At 35.9% G+C, this 21,410-nt stretch overlaps 1 protein-coding gene across 2 annotated transcripts in view; it reads left to right on the top strand.

Annotated features, from left to right (window-relative positions):
• LOC110023994 (synaptotagmin-5-like) overlaps positions 1-21,410 on the top strand; it is a 76,061-nt gene that overhangs the window by 7,309 nt on the left and 47,342 nt on the right. For both annotated transcript variants that reach the window (XM_020723677.1, XM_020723679.1), the window contains exon 5: positions 5,695-5,816. In XM_020723677.1, the coding sequence (XP_020579336.1) occupies positions 5,695-5,816 (122 nt within the window). The remainder of the gene's footprint in view (positions 1-5,694; positions 5,817-21,410) is intronic.

Genomic DNA, 21,410 nt, shown 5'->3' with positions numbered 1-21,410 from the left:
TATATATATATATATATATATATATATATATATATATCCAATTCTCGAAGCTTTTATATCTAAGCAAATATTTATAAAAAAAATTCTTAGTTTTTTAACCCTTTTTTTGCACATTATTATTTCACTACTTTATTTTATTTTATTTTTTTTTCAGTTTTCCAAGCTTTTATATTTAAATCAATTTCTATGATAAAACTGATTTTTTATCATTTGTTGCACATTATGATTTTACCACCAACTGTTTTTATTTATAAGAGTTTTTTTCTTTAATTTTCCAAATATATTTTTTGCAACTTATTTCATAATACTCGTTATTTTATCCCACATAATATTAATTTTTTCATCAACATTCCAAATCTTAAGATATTGAATTATACTTATAAAAATAATTTTATTTGTCTTTTAAATGTCTCTCTCTAATTCTATGATAATATTTCGTTGCATTTTTTATTTTCTAACCTTTCATCCAATAATTGAGTTTGAGTGCTTAAATTTTCGTTTGAAACTATCTTACAATCTTTACAATCACGATGATCTATTTTTCTCATAAGGGAATCAATTTGTGTTTTATTAGATATATATGTATAAGTATAATAATATGCTTGAGATGCGTGCTAAATGCGTGCTAAAAAATTCGCGGCGGTAGAGTAATAGATTATCGTCTTAGCGTTGCACGAGGATTCAACACACACTCAGATGAAATTGAAACAATCAGTGATGACACCAGAAGTTATTACGTGGAAAACCCATAAAGGGGAAAAACCACGGGGTTTGACAAAATTGTAAAAATCTATTATAAGTTAATGATTAGCAATGTCCCTTGTCCCACAGACGAGGAAGAATTACTAGCTTTCCAAGGCACAATGTCGGCTAACGACGTTTAGTCAACGGTGGTCGACATAGGTCGGCGGTGATTGACGGTGGCCGACGACAATTGATGACGGTCAGCGGTGACTGTTGAAAGTCGATGACGGTCGGCGGTGGTCTTCGGAGGTCAGCGGTGATCGACATCGATCAACGGTGGCCGGCGATGGTCGACGTGGGCGGCGGAGGTCAACGATAGTCGGCGGTAATCAACGATGGTCGGTGGTGGTCGACAAAGGTTGGTGATGGTGGCCTACGGTCAGTGGTGGTCGACGACGATCGACGATAGTGAGGATGATCTTGGACTTGAGCTTCTTTTCAAAGCCTCAAAATCTCTCTTAAGCCTCCTCCCTTTCATGTGAGGGGTGAGACTTTATTTATAGTGTTTTGAGTGTAATTAATGCAAGTATATGAACCATTTTGATCGGACTGTCCAGAGGGCTTCCCTTGATCGGATGACGTTTGATGGACATTTGAGTGCTTTAATGATGTCAGAATTGAGCAATCTTGGTCTCGTTGGATTCTTTTTGTTGAGATGCTCAATTCGACTATAAATTTGCTGAATTCGATATTTGTTTGATCGTTCAAATGTCCAAGGCACAATGTCGGTTTAGTCAACGGTGGTCGGCATAGGTCGGCGGTGATTGACGGTGGCCGACGACAATTGATGACGGTCAGCGGTGACTGTTGAAAGTCGATGACGGTCGGCGGTGGTCTTCGGAGGTCAGCGGTGATCGACATCGATCAACGGTGGCCGGCGATGGTCGACAGAGGTTGGCGATGACTGATGAAAGTCGATGATGGTCGACGGTGGTCGTCGGAGGTCAACGATAGTCGGCGGTAATCAACGATGGTCGGTGGTGGTCGACAAAGGTTGGTGATGGTGGCCTACAACGATGGTCGGTGGTGGTCGACAAAGGTTGGGGATGGTGGCCTACGGTCAGTGGTGGTCGACGACGATCGACGATAGTGAGGATGATCTTGGACTTGAGCTTCTTTTCAAAGCCTCAAACTCTCTCTTAAGCCTCCTCCCTTTCATGTGAGGGGTGAGACTTTATTTATAGTGTTTTGAGTGCAATTAATGCAAGAATATGAACCATTTTGATAGGACTGTCCAGAGGGCTTCCCTTGATCGGATGACGTTTGATGGACATTTGAGTGCTTTAATGATGTCGGAATTGAGCAATCTTGGTCTCGTTGGATTCTTTTTGTTGAGATGCTCGATTCGACTATAAATTCGCTGAATTCGATATTTGTTTGATCGTTCAAATGTGTTCGAAAATTTTTCAAGAATGACTTAATCACTTAATCTGGGCTTGATTTGACTTGGATTGAACTAACTTTGATATCGTTGTCCGTCTAATTGAGTCGGTCAATTTGACTATAAGTTTGTTGAAATCGAAGCTCTGAATGACTCTTAATTGAAATTTGAATGTTTCTTGCTCAAGATATTATCTCGAGATCCGTGTTATGCCTTGAGATTTGTGTCGGATGATAAAAATTTGTTGGTGACGTATCAAAACTCATCTCTTTTCTTTAATGTGCATTGACAATATTAAAATCGTAAGTTAAAACAAAATTCAATATAAATATCTACTTCAATAGTCACTTTAAAATTATAACAAGCATGAATGCTTTTAAAATTTTCTATAATTCTACCAACCTATTTATTAAAATTTTCTACATTTTTTTTTTTTCGAGAGATATATTTTTTATTAATTTTTCTTGGTCATTTAATTTTTTTTAATATATATTTAAATTTACTTGGGGATTATAAGTACTTATAACATTAATAATTTTAGTATTGATAATATTGCTTAGTTATAATCAGCTTTAATTCTATTAATTTTTACAACATTATATCTTATATTTTTATATTTAATTATATTTACAATGTTTCTAGTACGACTCCTATCTGAATACTAAAATTTAAAATCTAAACTATTAATCTATTTAGTCTTTTCTCCAACCCATATTGTTTTTTGAATGCTTAAGATGTTTTTTTTTTATGAATCATAATATCTACTAATTTCTTTGATGTACCTGTGATAGTACTTGTTGTCTAAGTTCATATTTTAATATTAGTTTAAAGGACTAACTTATTTGCCTACACTTGTTGATAATGTCAGAATCATTACTTATTTAACACTACATCCGAGTGCCGATGCAGTGACCATTACACACTTTTCATTGTATTCAAGCAATGCATTTCATCACTTTAAGTGGATGCCTTAGCATTGACACAATGATTTAAATGATTCATATCATACTTTTTTTGATACAATTTTTATTCTGGCTGTTTACTACTTAACATAACTTTTCACTTTTCGCATACGAGATTTGGGACCTGACAACGACATTGTTTAAAGGAAGCATAATTAAAATTATAAAATTATAAACAGTAATTAAATTTATTTAATTTAATACCTTGAAGAGCAAGAGGTTTCTTAAGGTTATAAAATTTGGAATTGCATGGTTCTCAAAGATATTAATTTAATACGTCAACCTCATTATTTATATTAGATGTCGTATATAAAAAACCAAAAATTTTTAAGGCCAGCTTGTAAAATTCTCTGTGAAAGAAACCAACATTCTAATATTTCCTCAATCACCTTCAACGGGGTCTCATTTCCATGGTCTGTTTTCTTCAAGTCAAATCTGAAGTTGGGTTGGACTTTCTTATACCTCTCAAAAGATTTTTTAAACTTTTATGCCGTGTTCTAAGCACGCAGAATTTCATTTTATGAATTTGTTTAAGGAAAAGACTATTTGATTTTTTTGTCCATCTCAATGCATTCATTAAAATTGTTAAGCGTAGTTGATGATTGTTTTATGTATCACATTGTAGCCCTTTCACGGTGAACATATTGTTCAGCTTCTTTGATTCATTTTTGCACAATTAAATTTATAATATGAGCAATTTACCTCCTATCCATGAATTTGCATTCATGAATATTATTAAGTTTCATGGTAATGATAGCATCAGTGCCCTAATCAATCAAATAATTTTCAGCTTGTTGACGAACTAGTTCACAATTGTGATTGTATACTGGACAAAAACTGGGTTTTGTTACATGTACATCACGTACTATATTGTTATGCATCGTCTAGGTTATGACTAAACATGTACATGTCAGTGGCATAGATTATGGATGGCATGTAAAAAATCATGTAGTGTTTCATTTACCTCAATGGAAAGCACAAAATAATTGAATGGTATTACATCTAATTCAATGGAGACAGCATGCAGGATTCCGTGTACACCATTATAGACTATGTTGGAGCACATGCAAATCACTTTTCCCATGAAATTAAGTGATGCATGTCATGCCTATTAGGTCACATGGGAACCATCTCGAACCATTATCAAAACAGATGTAGGTCACTTTTTCCATGAAATCAACATGATGTATTTCATGCCTGTTGTTAGGGTATATGTGAATCATCTCGAACCATTAGGGCTGTAAACGACGAGCTTAAGCAAGCTCGGGCTTGGCTCGTTCGAAATAGCTCGTGTTTGAAATTGGCTCGTGTTCGAAATTGGCTTGTGAACAATGTGTTCGTGTTCAACTCGATTTAAAAATTCGTGTTTGGCTCGTGTTCTTCTCGAAATTGTTTCGTTAAACTTAAATTGAGAAAAATAGTTGTAAAATGTGGGATTCGAACCTGGATCAAATATATACAAAAGAAAATACTAAGGAAAATTTTTTACCATGACAATATGTACATATATGTACATATTTTGGATCAAATATATACAAAAGAACAATAAAACAATATGTTCACCATGACATGAAAGGAAAATTTTTCAGCATGACACTTATACATAAATATATATAATATATTGTTATATAAATAATATATGTAATATATTGTTATATAAATAGTTATATAATTTTTTTTTCCGAGCTAAAACGAGCCAAACACGAGCGAACAAAAAGCTGTTCGTGTTCGGCTCGTTTATAATTCGAGCTTTAAAAATTTGTTCGTAAACGAACGAGCCGAACACGAGCTGTTCGCGAACAACGAGCTTTTTTGACTGCCCTATGAACCATTATCAAATCATATTGTATTACACATAAGGATACATGATAAGGTGATGAAAGCATAGGGAAAATATTATAGGATCTTCTCATCACGCCAATCCCTGGCCCATCATACGATGAAAAGGAACGAAAGATAAGTGTCATGCTGAAACATTTTCCTTCGTTAAAAGCCCCATTCAAAGCATGTTTCATTGATTGATTCATGGATTAAACATGTAAACATGCACGGGGAATGCAAATCAGGAAACAATATCCTTCCCTGATAAACCCCAAGAAAAAATGTACCTTGGCTGTCATTCAAAATTTTCTGCATAATTTGCAGGAATTTGATGGATGGTTACAGTTGCAAAGAAATCACTTTATTTTAATTGAAATCAGCTTTTGATTTACTAGGAAAAAACAGCAAGATGTGTTTTTTGTGGGCGCATCATTTTCATTGATTTTCTTATGCTTTGTTTTAGCTTAGCAGTCTATTTTAGTATCGGTTTTTTAAAGATACTTTATGCTCCTTCTTAAATTCTGTATTTATTTCCTTGCCCAGAGTTTAATGATATATGTACGAGAAAACTTGTAGATGTTATCTTTATCTCCTTGACTGCATACATCTTGGTGTAATGCTCCTTTAAGACATAATAAAGTTGGAAGAAAAGTAGTATAATTTTATTTGCAATCTCACGTGGGCGCTGAGCAATTTTTTTAGTGTATCGATTTAATTCTCTTAGTTAATTTAAACGTCTTTGTACAATACTAAGTAAGATTTATAAATTGACTCGATGCTCTTTAGGGGTTTCTATTATTGAAAATGATGATTCTGGCGTAACTATGGAGCTTGAGCTGCAGTGGGATGGCAACCCTAAGGTTGTTCTTGATATTAAGACGGCACTTGGTGTTTCCCTTCCTATACAGGTGATATTAGATATTATTTGTACTTGCATTGGGAATTTATCAATTTTGTATTTACTATCATTTTAATTAGAAATAGATTTCTTCTAAGGTTTATTTGCCATTTGTTTTGTGATATCATTCTTTTCCTCCTTTCGTAAAGTTTGAAGCTTTTGAATTTGTTATTATTGACAATCCTGTGTGGTCAATATAATGCATAATATATTTGAAAAATTAATTGATTGATTCAAAGTTTCAATACCATTCACATTAACAGTTCTATAATTAATCGTGTTTAATAAATGTTGTTACGTTTTTTATAGAAGAAGTTTCTCGATAACCAAGTTTTTTATCATTTTCTAGAATTAGGCGTCCTCGTGAAAGGATAAGGCACATGCTCAAAGGTACCCAACAATGATTGATATGCAGTAAATGAATTTTATTCATGAAGTTTTTAATGTAATCTATTGATACCAGTGTTAATCCAAATGACAACGCAAGACATAATTTTATTATGAATTAAAATGAGGGTGCAATAAAGACTAAAAAAAAAATACAAAGCAAAAGCGCAAAACAAGTGATTACAAACAATGACTCAACAAAGAAGACATTACAATCTTGACGAGGAGGGAGTCTGGGGAGGTGTTGCGAAGGCAGAGACGAAGGTCAGAGAAGCGTCAGGCTGCTGTGGAAGAAGTAGAGCAGCAAATTAGTGATAGCAGAGGCGTCAAATCGCAGCTCGGGAAGCAGGAATCGTCATCAAAGGCTGAACCCAAAGAGGCAGTGGATGGCAGCTTGCAAGAGACGGAAGAGAGGTGGTCTGCAGGGGCAGGTTGGCGGCACAATGCCTGCAGGGGCAGGTTGGCGGCACAATGCCTGCAGGGGCAGGGGAGATGTGGCCTGCTGGGGCAGGGTGGCGGCACGATGCCTGCAGGGGCAAGGGTGAAGAATGTGGCTTGTAGGGCAGGTTGGCGTCAAGGTGGCGACGACCTGCAGGGGTAGGGAGGAAGAAGGGCTGCTGAGGCCGTGGGAATGCAGGAAGGAGGCCTGCAGCTGGCAGGAGGTGCTGGAATAGCCAGACGGGCTGCTGGAGGCAGAGAGGAAGTATGGCGACCTGGGAGGTGGAAGGATAAGGCAGGGAGCTACCGAGGGAGTGTTGGACGTTACAGGTGCGACGATGGCCTGCAGGAAGCAAAGAGGAGGTGCGGAGAGTGCTGGCTATTCGGGAGGAAGCCTGCTGTTGCTGGAAGGTGACATGAGCGACGGTGGCCTGCAAGGATGCAGGGAGGAGTCGGGGATGATGGAGATAATCACCACCTTAGACGGGATTACAGCCGGAGCACCTCCCTCGTCGTTGAATACAACTCTCAAGGACGGGAAACATTAAGACAATATTGAATTCATATTAAAAAACAAGTCCTTTAACTCTAAACACATAATCCCCTTTTTATAAAGAGACTGGACTTATTTAGGTAATAAAAAGAAGAAAAAAAAATAAAATATAACCACAATTTCAGGTTTTAGGAAATGATTTAAATTAATAAAGGAGAATAAAATATAAAATAGAAAAGTGCGAGGAAAGAAAGAGTGAGGGGGAGAGAAAGTACAGGTGAGGGGGAAGAGAAAAAGGAAAGGGGAAAGGAAGCAGGGGGGATTGGTAGCAATACGACCGGAAAGCTCAACTTGATGGCTTCAAAAATACATATTCAAGAAGGATGGTAAACACATTGTTTTGCTACCAACTAAGGACACAAGAGGAGTAGGTGACACTAAGGAAGCAGTAGTTTGCGAGCTAGTTTCATGCAGTTTGTTCGAGATGCCTTGATGACACTAGCCCTAATCCGACTCGAGCAGATGAAGAGAACTTGATACCAGAACTTCTACAACCACTACTATATGACTTCTAAGGTGTCGTGACAAATAGTTTGCCAGAGGGACCATTATCACCAAGGAACATCCAACATGCCGTAGATCTTATATCATAATTTGTCTTACCAAATTGACCCGCCTACAGGCTAAGACCCACATAGTAGGAGGCATTACAATGAGAGGTGCAAGATATCATCACCAGAGGGCTAGTTAGAGAAAGTACAAGGTCATGCGTTGTGCCCACCCTAATGGTGCCCAAGAAAGACGGGTCATGACAAATGTGTATCGATAGCCGAGCCATCAACAAATAACTATCAAATACCGCTTCCCAATACCTCGCTTAAATGACCTCGTGGACCAATTACATGGATCAACTATGTTCTCAAATATCGACTTACGAAGTGGGTATCACCAAATACGGATGAGGTCAGATGAATGAAAAATCAGCTTCAAGACACGAGATAAACTACGAGTGGACAATTATGCCCTTGGGTCTGTCAAATGAGCCCAATATTTTCATGAGATTAATGAATCTGATATTTTGCAACCACATCAGGTGGTTCGTCGTAGTCTACTTTGATCACATATTGGTATACAATTAGTCTGAGGAGGAACACTTAGAACACTTAAGAACGGTATTAGAGTACTACGGAACGAGAAATTTTATGCCCATACAGTGTTAGAAGTACTGCGAAACGAGAAATTATATGTACTTTCATGAGGAATCAAGTATGCATTCAGGGTTACATAGTATCTAGCGCAGGCATTCAAATGGACCCAACACAAATCAAAGCTTTTATAAGCTGGACCACATCACAATTGTTCATCGAATTGAGACAGTTTTTGGGATTGACATCATTTTACCATCGCTTTATCAGGCATTTTAGCACTATTGTCGCTCCTCTAATGAAACTTTCAAAAGCAAGGAGTTCACATGGCCAAGTACCGCTCAAACTAGCTTTGACACACTAAAAGAGAAAGCAACACAAACGACAATTCTAGCCTTACCAAATTTTACACAACTATTCGAAGTAGAATGTGATGTGTCGTGCATTGGAATATGGGCCGTACTAAGCCAGTGCAACATTGCTTTGTTCAGTGAGTAACTTAACAAGTCTAGAAGGAAATGCACAATATACGATAAAAAAGTTCTACGCAATTGTAAGAGCCCTCGAGCACTGGATTTATTATCTATTGACAAGTGAGTTCACATTATTCAGAGATCATGAAGTCTTAAAATTTTTGAACCAGAGTTCGTTGAAAGGTCGGCACTCGACTTGGGTAGAATTTTTGGCATCAATTTCATGCTTAAACAAAAAGCCGGGAGTCAGAATCGTGTTGCAGATGCACTAAGCCGGCGTCACTTATTAATCACTTATATGCCAACAAGTGTCGTAGGATTTGAGATCATCAAAGACCTGTACACGTCAGACGAAGGCTTCAATGATATCTGCGAACAAAGTCAGGAAAAGACAACTGGCCAATACTACCGCGCAGATTGCTAGTTGTCTACCACAATAAACTATGCATTCCGAGATGCTCTTTGAGAGAAGCAATTGTACAAGAGAACCATAATGGAGGCCTTGCAGGCCATTTTGGCAGAGACAAGCCTCTCACCCTCATCAAAGAACACTTTTTATGGCCTCAACTAACAAGGGATGTGGAGCGTCACGTCTAACAATTCATGATTTACCATTTGAAAAAAACAAGAGGGCATAATGTAGGATTATATACTTTGTTACCAGTACCAGAAACACTTTTGGTGGATATCGGTATGAACTTCGTACTATGTCTCCCCAAGATATAGAGTAACAAAGATTCTCTAGTGGTGGTCGTAGACCGATTTTAAAAAATGGCACATCTCATATCTCTGAGTTATACCTCACGGAAATTGTAAGGTTTCACAGGATCCCCATAATAATTACCTCTGACATGAATGTCAATTTTCTAAACCACTTTTAGAGAATCTTATTGGGGAAGTTAGACACGAATGTTCAATTCAGTTCAACAGCGCATTCATTGACAGACGACCAAACCGAAATAGTGAACAAGTGCATGGGAAACCTGCTAACATATTTTGTGGGAAAGAATATCAAACAATGAGACCTTATTCTAGCTCAAGCGGAGTTCGCTTATAACAGATCCACAAGTTATACAACGTGACGCAGTCCATTTGAGAATGTCTACAACCGCAATCTGCTCACACCACTTGACCTGATTCCATTCTTGCCGACGTTAGAACAACCAAGATGCTACAAAATAGGTTCACAGGATCCAACAAATACACGAAGAGGTAGGCAACGAGATTGCTAGACAAAACAGAAAATATCAAGCACAAGCAAATTAATTATGGAAAAAGGTAACATTCCAAGAAGCTGATCTCATTTGCATTCGGCTAAAAAGAAACGATTCCTCATAGAAGCATTCAGAAATTGAAACCCAGAGTAGACGAACCTTTTAGAATACTGCGAAAACTCAATGACAATGCATGCAAGATTGATTTACCAGGAGACTACAACGTTCAGTCACATTCAACAGATTTCACTTGTTGACCTCGCTTTTTGTACACACTTTCTTTTAGTACTCATCTTCTATTCAAAAGCTTAAATTAAAGATTTATTAAAATAATATGAGCTATCCAAGATAATCAAGTTAATTAATCATACTGTTAAACTTTAGTAACCCAATGAAAAGAAGACAATATGTATCTAGTATTTTTAATTGTTGTAAGAAAATTATATAATAATGCAAATATAATATTACATTTACTCAAAAATAATTTAGAATTCTATGCGCATTAACTTTTATTTCATTTTCAAGAGTTCTTTTAATTATTAAAATATTTCTTATGCTTACCTTATTCATTCGTCTCAAGAGCACCATCTAAATATAACCTAACTTACTCCCAACTGATGCATATTTTATATGTCCACTATTTTCTGAGATGGAAATGAGCCTGCTCACCCCTGATATTCTCTCCTTGGAACAACTCACCCCTGATATTCTCTATTCTGCATAAAAATTAGTAATCTAAATTTCATAGTTATATGAGGTGCTAGGGTGCATACTCAACCGTGGTCAATGCTCTCCAGTCGTCATAATAGTGACATAAATTTCACAATTGCTGAGGTGATAGGAAAACATCTACACACGCGAGTATATTGACATCCCCAACTAGTATCGTGAGAGGGTGAACTCTTTAACATGCACATACATGTATTCAATTATGCAATATTTTCATTTCAACCTTCATAGTATTCTTTATGTTTATTATGAGATACTTTATATTTATCTATTATTAAATAAATGCATCTCTATTTAAATGTAAAGGTATGTAATAATCTAATATCTTGTTAGGAAAATTATTTTGCAATTATTTATGTAGAAATATATTTATATGCAAACTTCTTAGATAATAATATGAAGACATCACTGATAGTCTAAGCCTTAATGATACTATACACAAATGTGAAAAATTTAAATAGAGAAAACAATCAGAAATATGAAACACTACTTTAATATAGAAACATCATTACTCATATCTTTTTTACTTCTCCAATCGAACACTTATAACATAGAAAATATTGTTATTAAGAATTTTTTATCAAACTACTTATACAACAACAACAAAGCCTTAAATATCACATTACTTATGTTTTAGTTAATTTTAGTTTCATTTCTAATTTCTTCATTTTAATTACTATTTAAATCCTTCAATTTTAAGTTTAATCATTGTTATTAGTACTAATATTAAATAATATTAATTCTTAAAATGATAATCTTTAAGATTCAAATAAATATGCCAAATTCAAAAATAAGAATTAAAACCTAACCTTACCTCACTTAGGGCTCGTTTGGGGTTGCTTTTTTGGTGCAGTGCATTTCGAATACGCGGGTGGGTATGTTTGGAAACGACGACGTGGTGGTGTTCCTAAATAATCTAAATTAAAACGCGGTCGCGGGTTTGTCCCCGCGTTGCTTTGCGGAGATATTACCCTGCTGCCCCTACGACTCCCTTGCGTTTCTTCTGCCTCTCTCGACCCCGTGGTTTCCTCACTCGCGTTTCTTCTGCCTTAGCTATCTCTAGATTGCTCTCGCGAAGTTCTTACCCTGCTGCCTAGGTGTCTCTCGCGCCTCTCTCACGCCTCTCAAGCAACACTCTTGTGGAAATTGGTCTTTCTCCTCTCTTTTTCCTCTTATCTCTAGTTATTGTGCACTGTATGTAATTCTTGTGCTCATTTTTGGTGGAATTGTTTTCTCTTTGTGATTTGTGGCGTTCGCATTTGTGGTATGCAGGGTTTTGTGAGAATTTTGTGGAATTGATCTTGAACTTTCTCATTTTGTAGGATTCGTGGCTTCTCATTTTGTAGGATTCGTGGGGAATTGATCTTGAACTTTCTCATTTTGTAGGATTCGTGGCTTTCTCATTTTCATCTCTCGTTATTTCTAAGAATTTTGTGGATTTTGCGGTTTGTAGGGTTTTGTGGAATGGTGTTTAGGGTGTCCTGTATGTCACTACCTCAATTAAAAAATGGATGAGAGAGGGAGCTTGATTTGTAAATAGCTCTGTTTGCCCTGTATATCACTGTCTCAATAGAAAAATATGGAATGGAAGATAGCTTTTTTTCGATTGCTCTATATGTAGATAGCACTTTTTTGGTTGTTCTGTATGTAACCGGTGAGAATTTGAAAAATATGGGTGCCTTGTAAGTAATGTTTCAGGTGCTTGATTTTTTAGTGAGAATTTGAAAAATATGGAGTTGTGTTGTATCTTTACCTCTAATTTTTGTGTGAGAATTTGAAAAATGGATGAAAGAGGGTGCTAGATTTTTTAATGGAAATGTTTCAGATGTAATTGCCTCAAATGAAAAATATGGGATGAGGTTCTACCACTGTCTTTGATGTTTGTGTGAGAATTTGAAAAATGGATGAAATAAGGTGCTTGATTTGTAGATGGAAATATTTCAGGTGCCCTGTATGTAATTGCCTCAAATGAAAAATATGAGATGAGATTTTGTCACTACATTTGATGATTGAGTGATAATTTGAAAAATGGATGAACGATGGTGCTTGATTTGTAGGTGGCAATGTTGTGTGTAAATTACATGCATGGCACTCAAAACCAATTCATTTACGCTTGACACGATCAAAACTTCAATGTTGGTGGTTGGTGGTTGGTGGTTGGTGGTCTGGAGGTGGTGGTGTGTTGTGGGGGAAGGTGATGTGGAGGTGGAGTGGTGTGGTGTGCTATTGATGTTGGTGGTGGGTTGTGTTGAGGTGGTGGTGTGATTTGGAGAAGGTGGTGTGGTGTTGGTTAGGAGGTAGTGCGATGGTGGTTGGTCTATGAAGGTGGTGGTGTATATCATGTTGTTGGTGTGTGGTTGTGGAGGTGGTGGTTGGTGTGTGGTTGTGTTTGTGTTTGTGTTTGTGTGGAGGAGGCGGTGATGGTGGGGTGGATGTGTTGGTGTCTTGATGTGCTGGTGTGTTCAAGTGTTTATTTGTGGAGTTGATGATATTGTGACATTTCTATTTATGTTAATACAATGATTAAGACAAAAGAAGTATGTTCTTCTATAATGTGGGATAAAAAAAATTAATATTTTGCAATCTTTGCCTCAATGAAGTCGAACTGAGAAATGAGCCGACAACCTATTTCAACAAGGAAGTATGACAAAATATTGTTAGAAAATTCAAGGAAACTATATACAAAGAGTTTTATATGATGCAGTTAAAAAATAAGTGAGATCAACTAAAGAAAAATTGAAAAATTTGGAAGGAATTGAAATGAGGATCAACGAGCTTGGGGTGGGATCCTGTAATGCGAACGATTGATGCTTCAGAGTGGTGGACAGAGAGATTGGCAGTGAACATTTTGAAATGTCCCCCATTTTTGTCATTTTTTAGTTTATTTTTAAAATCAACATGTTATATGAATTTGTAGGTGGTGTCTGCCTCAAAAAAAATTTAATACAGTGGAATCAATCCTGAGTTAGAGAAGCTGGATCGTATGTTTGGAGGTGTTGGGAAAACAGACAACAATGCATATGGCCCTAGTGAGGCAGTTTGGTGGCATCCCAAAAAATTTGGGAACTCACAAAATAAGTGATTCCCTTGAAGACCCAATCCAGACCTCCATGAATTTAAGTCCACGAGCCAGTCAAAGTGTCCCCAAATTGATAAAAAAAGAGAGGGAGTTGCTTTCTTTAGGATCTGTTTGGGGCAGCTGCAGTTTGGCTGCCCTAGGAAGTTGTTGTGGGAAGCTGTTACGTGAAGTTGACTTGTTTGTTGCAGCTGTTTGAAAATATTTGTGTTATAGTTGTTTCTGGATAAATGACTATTCTGCCCCTGTTTAGTAATGTTGTGTGTAACAAAACTGTGATAGTCATATATTTGATACTTCAAAAGCAGAAATTCATTTTAAAATAATACAAAAATTCAAATACATGTATTTTAAAGATTAGTCTTGATTTTTTAACATGTGTAGCCAAACGACTTTTTAATGAATGATAGGAGGGAGAGAAGAAAATGGTGTGGAGAAAGAGAGTGGGTAATCAATGGGTGGCAATATATATGCAAAGCACAAGCATTTGCATTCTTATGATTTTACTTATGTAACAGTAGCACTTATATTTTGCATGTTACATTTATCACTCAAATCTTTTATCCAGTTGTAGTCACCACTGCTAAAATATATACATCGATGCATAATTTAACAAAGAAATTAACCAATTAATAACGCATACATATCAACAGACAAATAACAACCTCACTGAAGCTAATAACACCACCAACATTAGTATCAGCCTCGTGCATCATCGCGGCGAGCTCGCAGAATGTGAGAGGTTGATCGATTCGCGCCATGGAGCGAGCAAGCTTTGCCGCTGATATGTACCCATTTCCGTCGCGATTGATTTATCTGAATACGTCGAGAAGCTCCTCCTGATTGAGGATCGTCTGCTCGCTCATTAGCGGCGTGATGGCTGTCGCGAGCTCGTCAAACTTCACGGCCCCGTTGCCATTTGCTAGGGATTCAGTGTCGAACAGGCGCAAAAAAGGGTAGTCGTGTAATAATCCATTGCTCGAACGCAGGCCACGAGGTTCGATTCGAGGCTGCATTTTGCCAAAACGATGCCCCGCTTGCTCGGGAAGTAGAAACAAACGATCGCGATTCGTGGCCGCTCCTCACGCCGCGCAAAAACCGCTGCCCCTAAACGGACCCTTGGAAGTCAGATCTCACAGTTGCTGACTTGATGCACCAATGACCCTAACCCATCACAAGCAACTTTTGTCCAGCAGGTTATGTGAATTTTGGATTCAACTATGGAAGCTTTCAAGGACATGCCGTTGTATTTGTTCTCTATGAAGTTGTTTAACGATTCTACCCAGAAAGATTTTTTCATAGCGATGGTCGTTGATCGTTGGATGGCTTACCTACGTTCTCTTCATGTGAGTAGTGAAATTTGAAGGACACTTTTTTAAATTAGATTTTTTTGAGACATTTTTATTTGTTTATGATTTTTCATATTGTTTTAGATAACTATGTTGCTTTGGACATGCCACTTTACTTGAGAGTTTTTCATTCTTCGTTATGTTTTTTATTTATTTTTTAATATTATTTGTTTATGTTGGTCTTGTTTGTAACGTTCAATGATTGTTGCTAATTCATTGAATTTTTTTTGTGTTAGCCACTTCTATACCGAAATACATGGATGCAACTAGGGAAAAACACAGAAGTTGCAGTTGTCGTATGCTTGATGTACAATAGTATAACTCGTACTTTTAGCGCTCCGCTTGCATGACATTCTCATATGTTGGCGACAAATGGGTTGGGGAGTTGCTTGCGGGTCACCTAACGAAATTTAACAATATATTTGCATAACAGGTAGTATTCACCAATATTTAGAGGTACTACATATAAATCATGGACTTTATGGCTCATCCAGAACGACTTCGCGAGAGGTGCTAGTAATAATCCTCTGCATATTATCGCTGAATGAATCAATGTAAAAAGTTATTGAGTGATTTCATCATGTATCCGAAACGATTTACAGTACTTCTCAATAGGATTGAATGTGTTTATCAGTTTTTCTTCACAAGTAATAAAATCAACATATCTTACATTCGAACAAACTCCACAGAGATTTCATATGATGCGCGATATATGTCATACATTAAGGCAATTTCTCTTACTTATTACATTCAATTTTCATATAGATATCATAATTGTCTAACTCTTCATTATCTTTTTAGAATTGTATTGGAGTAATCGACAGAACACAAATTGATGTATGTGTTCCAATTAATGAGAAGATCGCATTCATCAGCGGTGGTGGGTCCCTGACCCAGAATGTTATGACGGTATGCGACTTCAACATGTGCTTTATTTTTGTCATGGTCCGTTGGGAGGGCAGTGAACATGACAACTGAATTTTCAAATCCACTCACAGATTCACTTGAGACTGTGCTACTCTCCTAATTCTTTTTTCTTCAACACTAATCATTCAGTTCACTTCAAGTAAATACTACTTGATCGATGCTGGACATCCGTTGCAACGAGAGTATCTCAAACCCTATCCTAATACAAGATATCACATACTGATTTTGAGAGCCAACAATGTCACGCGTGATAGAAAATAAATGTTCAACAAAAGATATTCATTTTTACACTGTGTTATTGAGAGAACTTTTGGTTTTTGAAAGAAAAAATGAGTTATACTTAGCGATATGTCATTTTACTTATTTTTCAAACAAGTAAAGATTGTGATTGCCACGTTGACTTCCACGATTATATTCGATGGTATCCTTCTCGTAATGACATCAACTTCCATAAGATAGACGAGGATCATGAACAAGTCCTTGCCAACTCATATGAGTACCGTCTGGGACACTATTTGTCACATGACGAAAATGATGTTTTCAAAACCTGAATTAAAGACTGGAAATGTGCTAGCGAGATGACAGAGACGAGAGAACGATTTACGGATGCGATAAATGGAGAATGATTGAAGTTTTTATCATATTATCAATTGTAATGGTTGTTGAAGAGATTCACTGTGTATTAATCTTTTGTACAATTCATGTTTCTTTACGTTTCTTGTATATTTATTATCGATTTTTTTGGTTTTTTACGCAATTTGTAAGTGTCTTTTTTATTTTTGCATTTCTTTAAATGTGTTTTGGAGGTCTATGATGAGTCATTTAACTTTATGAGTTATTCGGGATGGTCTGTTTGCCGTTATTTGTTGGTGATATATGTGAATTCCTAATGAATGCATCTAAGTTACTTTTTTTTTTATGCTTCTCTTTTTTTGGTACTATATTTTTTTAGGTTCTTTTGGATGACAATTTTTTGTGATATTTTTGGATTACATTTTTTTGGTGATATGCATATGCGACACGCACAAGCTTGACATTACTTGGGTTAAAGACAATTAATTACCCTTTTTTATAAGGTCTGCTATATTCTTTTAGTGACAGATTTGTTGGTTTATATAGTGTTCTCTGAGATTTCACAACTGCATGAAATTATAATTAATTACTCTGTTATGCTATGTCTAATGTAATGTTTTTTTAGCATTTATGAAAGATGAGCTCGAGGATTTCTGTTATCTCCCGAGGATTGCACTGTTGCTACGAATTTTAAAATTCCATGTTAACATCACGTCAACCATATAGCTACAAGAGACAGGTTTATAGGTGCCCGCGGAGAATCATGGAAATGTGTGACTATTTTCGGTGACAGATACGTTGAAAGATTCCACCGTTGAGAGTGATTAGACATGGAGTGCATCTCTAGAGGACGGCTTAGCTCGTGATATACACCGTCTGCATTTTAAAAATAACATTATAATATTATTCGATGTTATTTGAGAGTTATTTTTTAAATTTCTAAAATCATGATATTCACTGTTAAGTGAGGTGTCTATTTTTATTTTGTAATGTTCTGCACTGAATTTTTATTTTTAAAGTATAAAATATGTTGGTAAAAACAATTCTTTTACAAACAACATTATAATACAGGGGTAGAGTGTTCATTTGTCCAGAAACAACTGCAGCATAAAGTTTTCAAACTGCAAAAAACAAACAAATTGTCAGTTTATCCTTAGCAGCTTCTGTGCAATAGCTTCTTGTCGCAATTGTTGCGCAACAGCTTATTATTAAGTTGCAGCTGCCTCAAATAGACCCTTAATCTCTTCTTTTGTTGCATAAACGTCGATATCAGTCTCTTCAATTCTTTTAAATTCATTGTTTGTCAAATTTAATTACTGTTATTAATTCATAAAATTTAATATTAATTTCATAGCATATATCATTAAAATCATTAATATAATTATAAAGCCCATGGGAAGAAACACTTACCGTTTCAATGGCTCGGCTCAACTCGGCTCGGCACGGCCCGACCTTCTCTTTATTATGCACAATGCCTTCTTCCTGCAAGCACACAGTGCTTCGTATGCTTCGTCTTCTTCTGCTTGAAGTCGTGGCCTCTCATCTTGTACTCCTTCACATCAGAGCTGCACACGGTGTTGTCGATGTTAAAGTCTCACTTGACTTTAGCCCTTGCTCTTGAATCATTTGCCGCACGCATCCTCTTCCTCTCTGGCTCGTGACATTACTCCCACACAAAGAAGCAAGGCTCACCGGGCCTTTGAATTTGTCTCTAGGTGCCTGCATCAAACCTTCTCTTCCCTTCTTTCTTCCTTCACACAACACAAAGCCACTGCAATTGATTCAATGTATTTGATCCTTCTCCTTGGTTTTGTATCTCATAGTTAAACCCTTGGAATATGCCAACAACGCGAAGCATGCGTCCATTCGCTTCGTCTTCGTTTCTCATTCACGCTCTCGATTTCTTCCATTTTGTTCAAATGGGATGCTCAATGCTTAAAGAAGAAACTATCAAGATCATTGGTTCAATTCAAAACTATCAGTTAGGAAAAAAAATTATTTTAATTAATTAAATATTTTATATAGATATTATAATCTCATATTATAAAATTTCATCCTCAAAATCTATGAACTTCACAAAAGCAATCATTTTGCAGATGAAAGATGAACTATCTAAAAACCTTCAATTAATTATTTTATACTGATATTATAATCTCCTCATTTTCAAAATTTATGAACTTAAAAAAAGTTGATCATTATGCGGATGAAAGATGAACCATCTAAAAATATTAAGCTAAATTCTTGCTAAGTGTTAACAAAAAGATGTATGTTAAATCCAACATTTGAGAATGTAATTCAAATGAATAATCTTAAAAAACTTGAAACATAATAACATAACTAAATTAACATCTCACATCCTAAAAAATATAACATAATTAATACAACTCTCAACTTCTAAAATAAAAGTATATGAGCATACCCAACATAAGATATCTAACATGACAGTTGTATGCCAAATCACTCATCAAATTTTACTCGCATCTATATCAGTAGCAATAGGACTCTTAGGTTCCTAAAGAGTGAAGGATTAGAAGTTTGGTCGAATGTTTTGCCTTGGTTGCTCCTTATGAGTTACTGTACCAGTTTATGTTATTTTATGCTGACCACTTCTAAAAGTAAGTTCCTTCTAAGACTTCCTCTAGGCTAAATTCTTTTATAAGATAACATTAGATGTGGATCTATAAGTAGAACTAAGTTTCTTATTTGATATCCGGGATGTCGACATAAATAACATACCTCAAAATCAAATAAGTATTCACGACTATGTAGCGTCTCACACCTAACACAGATTTCTGTAGTGCTGCTATCAACCTTGGTATTAACTCCATCGACATATGATTTTATTTCTTATTATTAGATCCTTTAGAATGAAATGTTGGTGCCGCATTTTTTAAGCTCTTCTTCTTACGCTTGTTTACTCTTCTGTGTTCTGAAAATCAATTTTATTCTGCTTAGCCCTCTCCACTGTAGCACTGAATAGCATTTAATCTCAAGTGACACTAATAGCTGCATGATAAAATCCTTTAATTAAAAAGTGAACATGTGATATTTCTCTTCTGCATTTGGAATGAGTTGTGGTGCATACCTTAAGAGCATTTTAAATTGCTCTTCATACTGCATGATCGAACGATCTCCTCCAGTTGTCTTCTAGCGAATAGTGATATGAATTAATCTCTTAATATGCTTTCTAAATCCTCACACTACATTAAGTAGCAAGGTTGGCCGCCATATTTCTCCAATGATTGCCCTGCCACCTTCTCATAACTACTCCTACGAAGACAATGTAGTAAAGGTAACTCTCTTCTCTAGTAGACATGTCATACCCTCTATAATTTTCTTCATCTTCATCAGTCAGTTTTTGGAATCAATTGGCTCTCTTGCTCCTAAAATAGTTGCGGTCTCATATCCTGAAGTAGCTTGGAGTACTTATTTATCTGTGTTTTTCCATTGCTACTAGCTTGAGGCTGAGAATTTCTAATCAGTTGAGTCACAACGTTCATCATATCACAAGACAATAGCATAAAATGTGATATTTTGTGGTATATCTGCTCCTATATTATTATACATGATTTCTTCCCCTTGATTATCCATAATTCTGAAATAAAATAAATATAATAATCTAATTGAACTTATTTAAATATTCACTTTGTACTCTATAATTTAATTCAATCATCCTAATAGCTCTTTTTGATCGGATTAAAACCTAATTCTTTCTAATATCACTTTCGTAACGATCTATCCCAACAATTGGAAATTTTCAAGCTGGGAACATACTGTAGAACAATGAAGCTTAAAATTATTTATTTCTTTTTTATCACTAATGATTTATAATCTAAATAAAAATTCGAAGCTACTAAAGCAATTAATTTAACTAATAGATAATAAGTCCAACTTTCTGCTTATTGAAATCGCTTTCGGTACATGTTCTCTCATCTAGTACTCATCTTTTATTCAAAATCTTAAACTTAAAATTTGTTAAAACAGTATACTGAGTTATTCAAGATGATCCAGTAGAGTAATCATACTTCTAAATTACAGTAATCTAAGAAAAAATATCATGTGTTTTGCCGGTCTTTTCTATCACATTATAAAAAAATTATATAATAATTTAAATATTGTATTCTTGACATTTTCTTATGAAAATAATTTAAAATTCTATATGCATTAACATTTACTTTATTTTTCAAGAGAATCTTTTAAATTTCAAAATATTGTTATTCTTAACTTGTACATCCGTCTCAGGAGCATGTCGGCGTTTAAAAAGGGGGGAGTTACGTTTGAGGGTCGCCCGTAAGAAGCTGTCGGTCGCCGGAATCGAAATCCCGTCACCCGCTTCGGAAGGACTTTTTAATTTACATATATATATATAATTTTAGAAAAATACGAAATCAAACTGACCTCATATTTTTCACAGTTTAAATGAAAGAGCGCTCTACCTCAAATCCTGTATCTACCCCGAAGAATAAACACAAGACCTGAGGATGAAGCTCGATCAAATAAACTAAGAAAGATATGACGTCCGTTTGGGTCTGCGAAACCATTTTATTTGCCGACAAGTTCCCCTATTTAATACAAATAATTAAATAGGGTTTATTTTAAGCTGGGTCCGGAAAAGCTCCCTATAAGGGCAAGCCCCTATAGTTAATTACATCTCAAATGACCGAAGTCACCTAAGAAAACTCTCGATAAAAATCAGGGGATAATGTCTTCAAAGAGGTCAAAAGGATAGGACTTTACAACGAAATCGGACGAAGAGGTGTGAAGGGGAAAAGCTCAAATCTGGAACATTGTTAAGAAATC

The sequence above is a fragment of the Phalaenopsis equestris genome, unplaced genomic scaffold (genome assembly GCF_001263595.1).
Source record: "Phalaenopsis equestris unplaced genomic scaffold, ASM126359v1 Scaffold000240, whole genome shotgun sequence".
NCBI lineage: Eukaryota > Viridiplantae > Streptophyta > Magnoliopsida > Asparagales > Orchidaceae > Phalaenopsis > Phalaenopsis equestris.
This window is presented reverse-complemented; position numbering and strand designations above follow the sequence as displayed.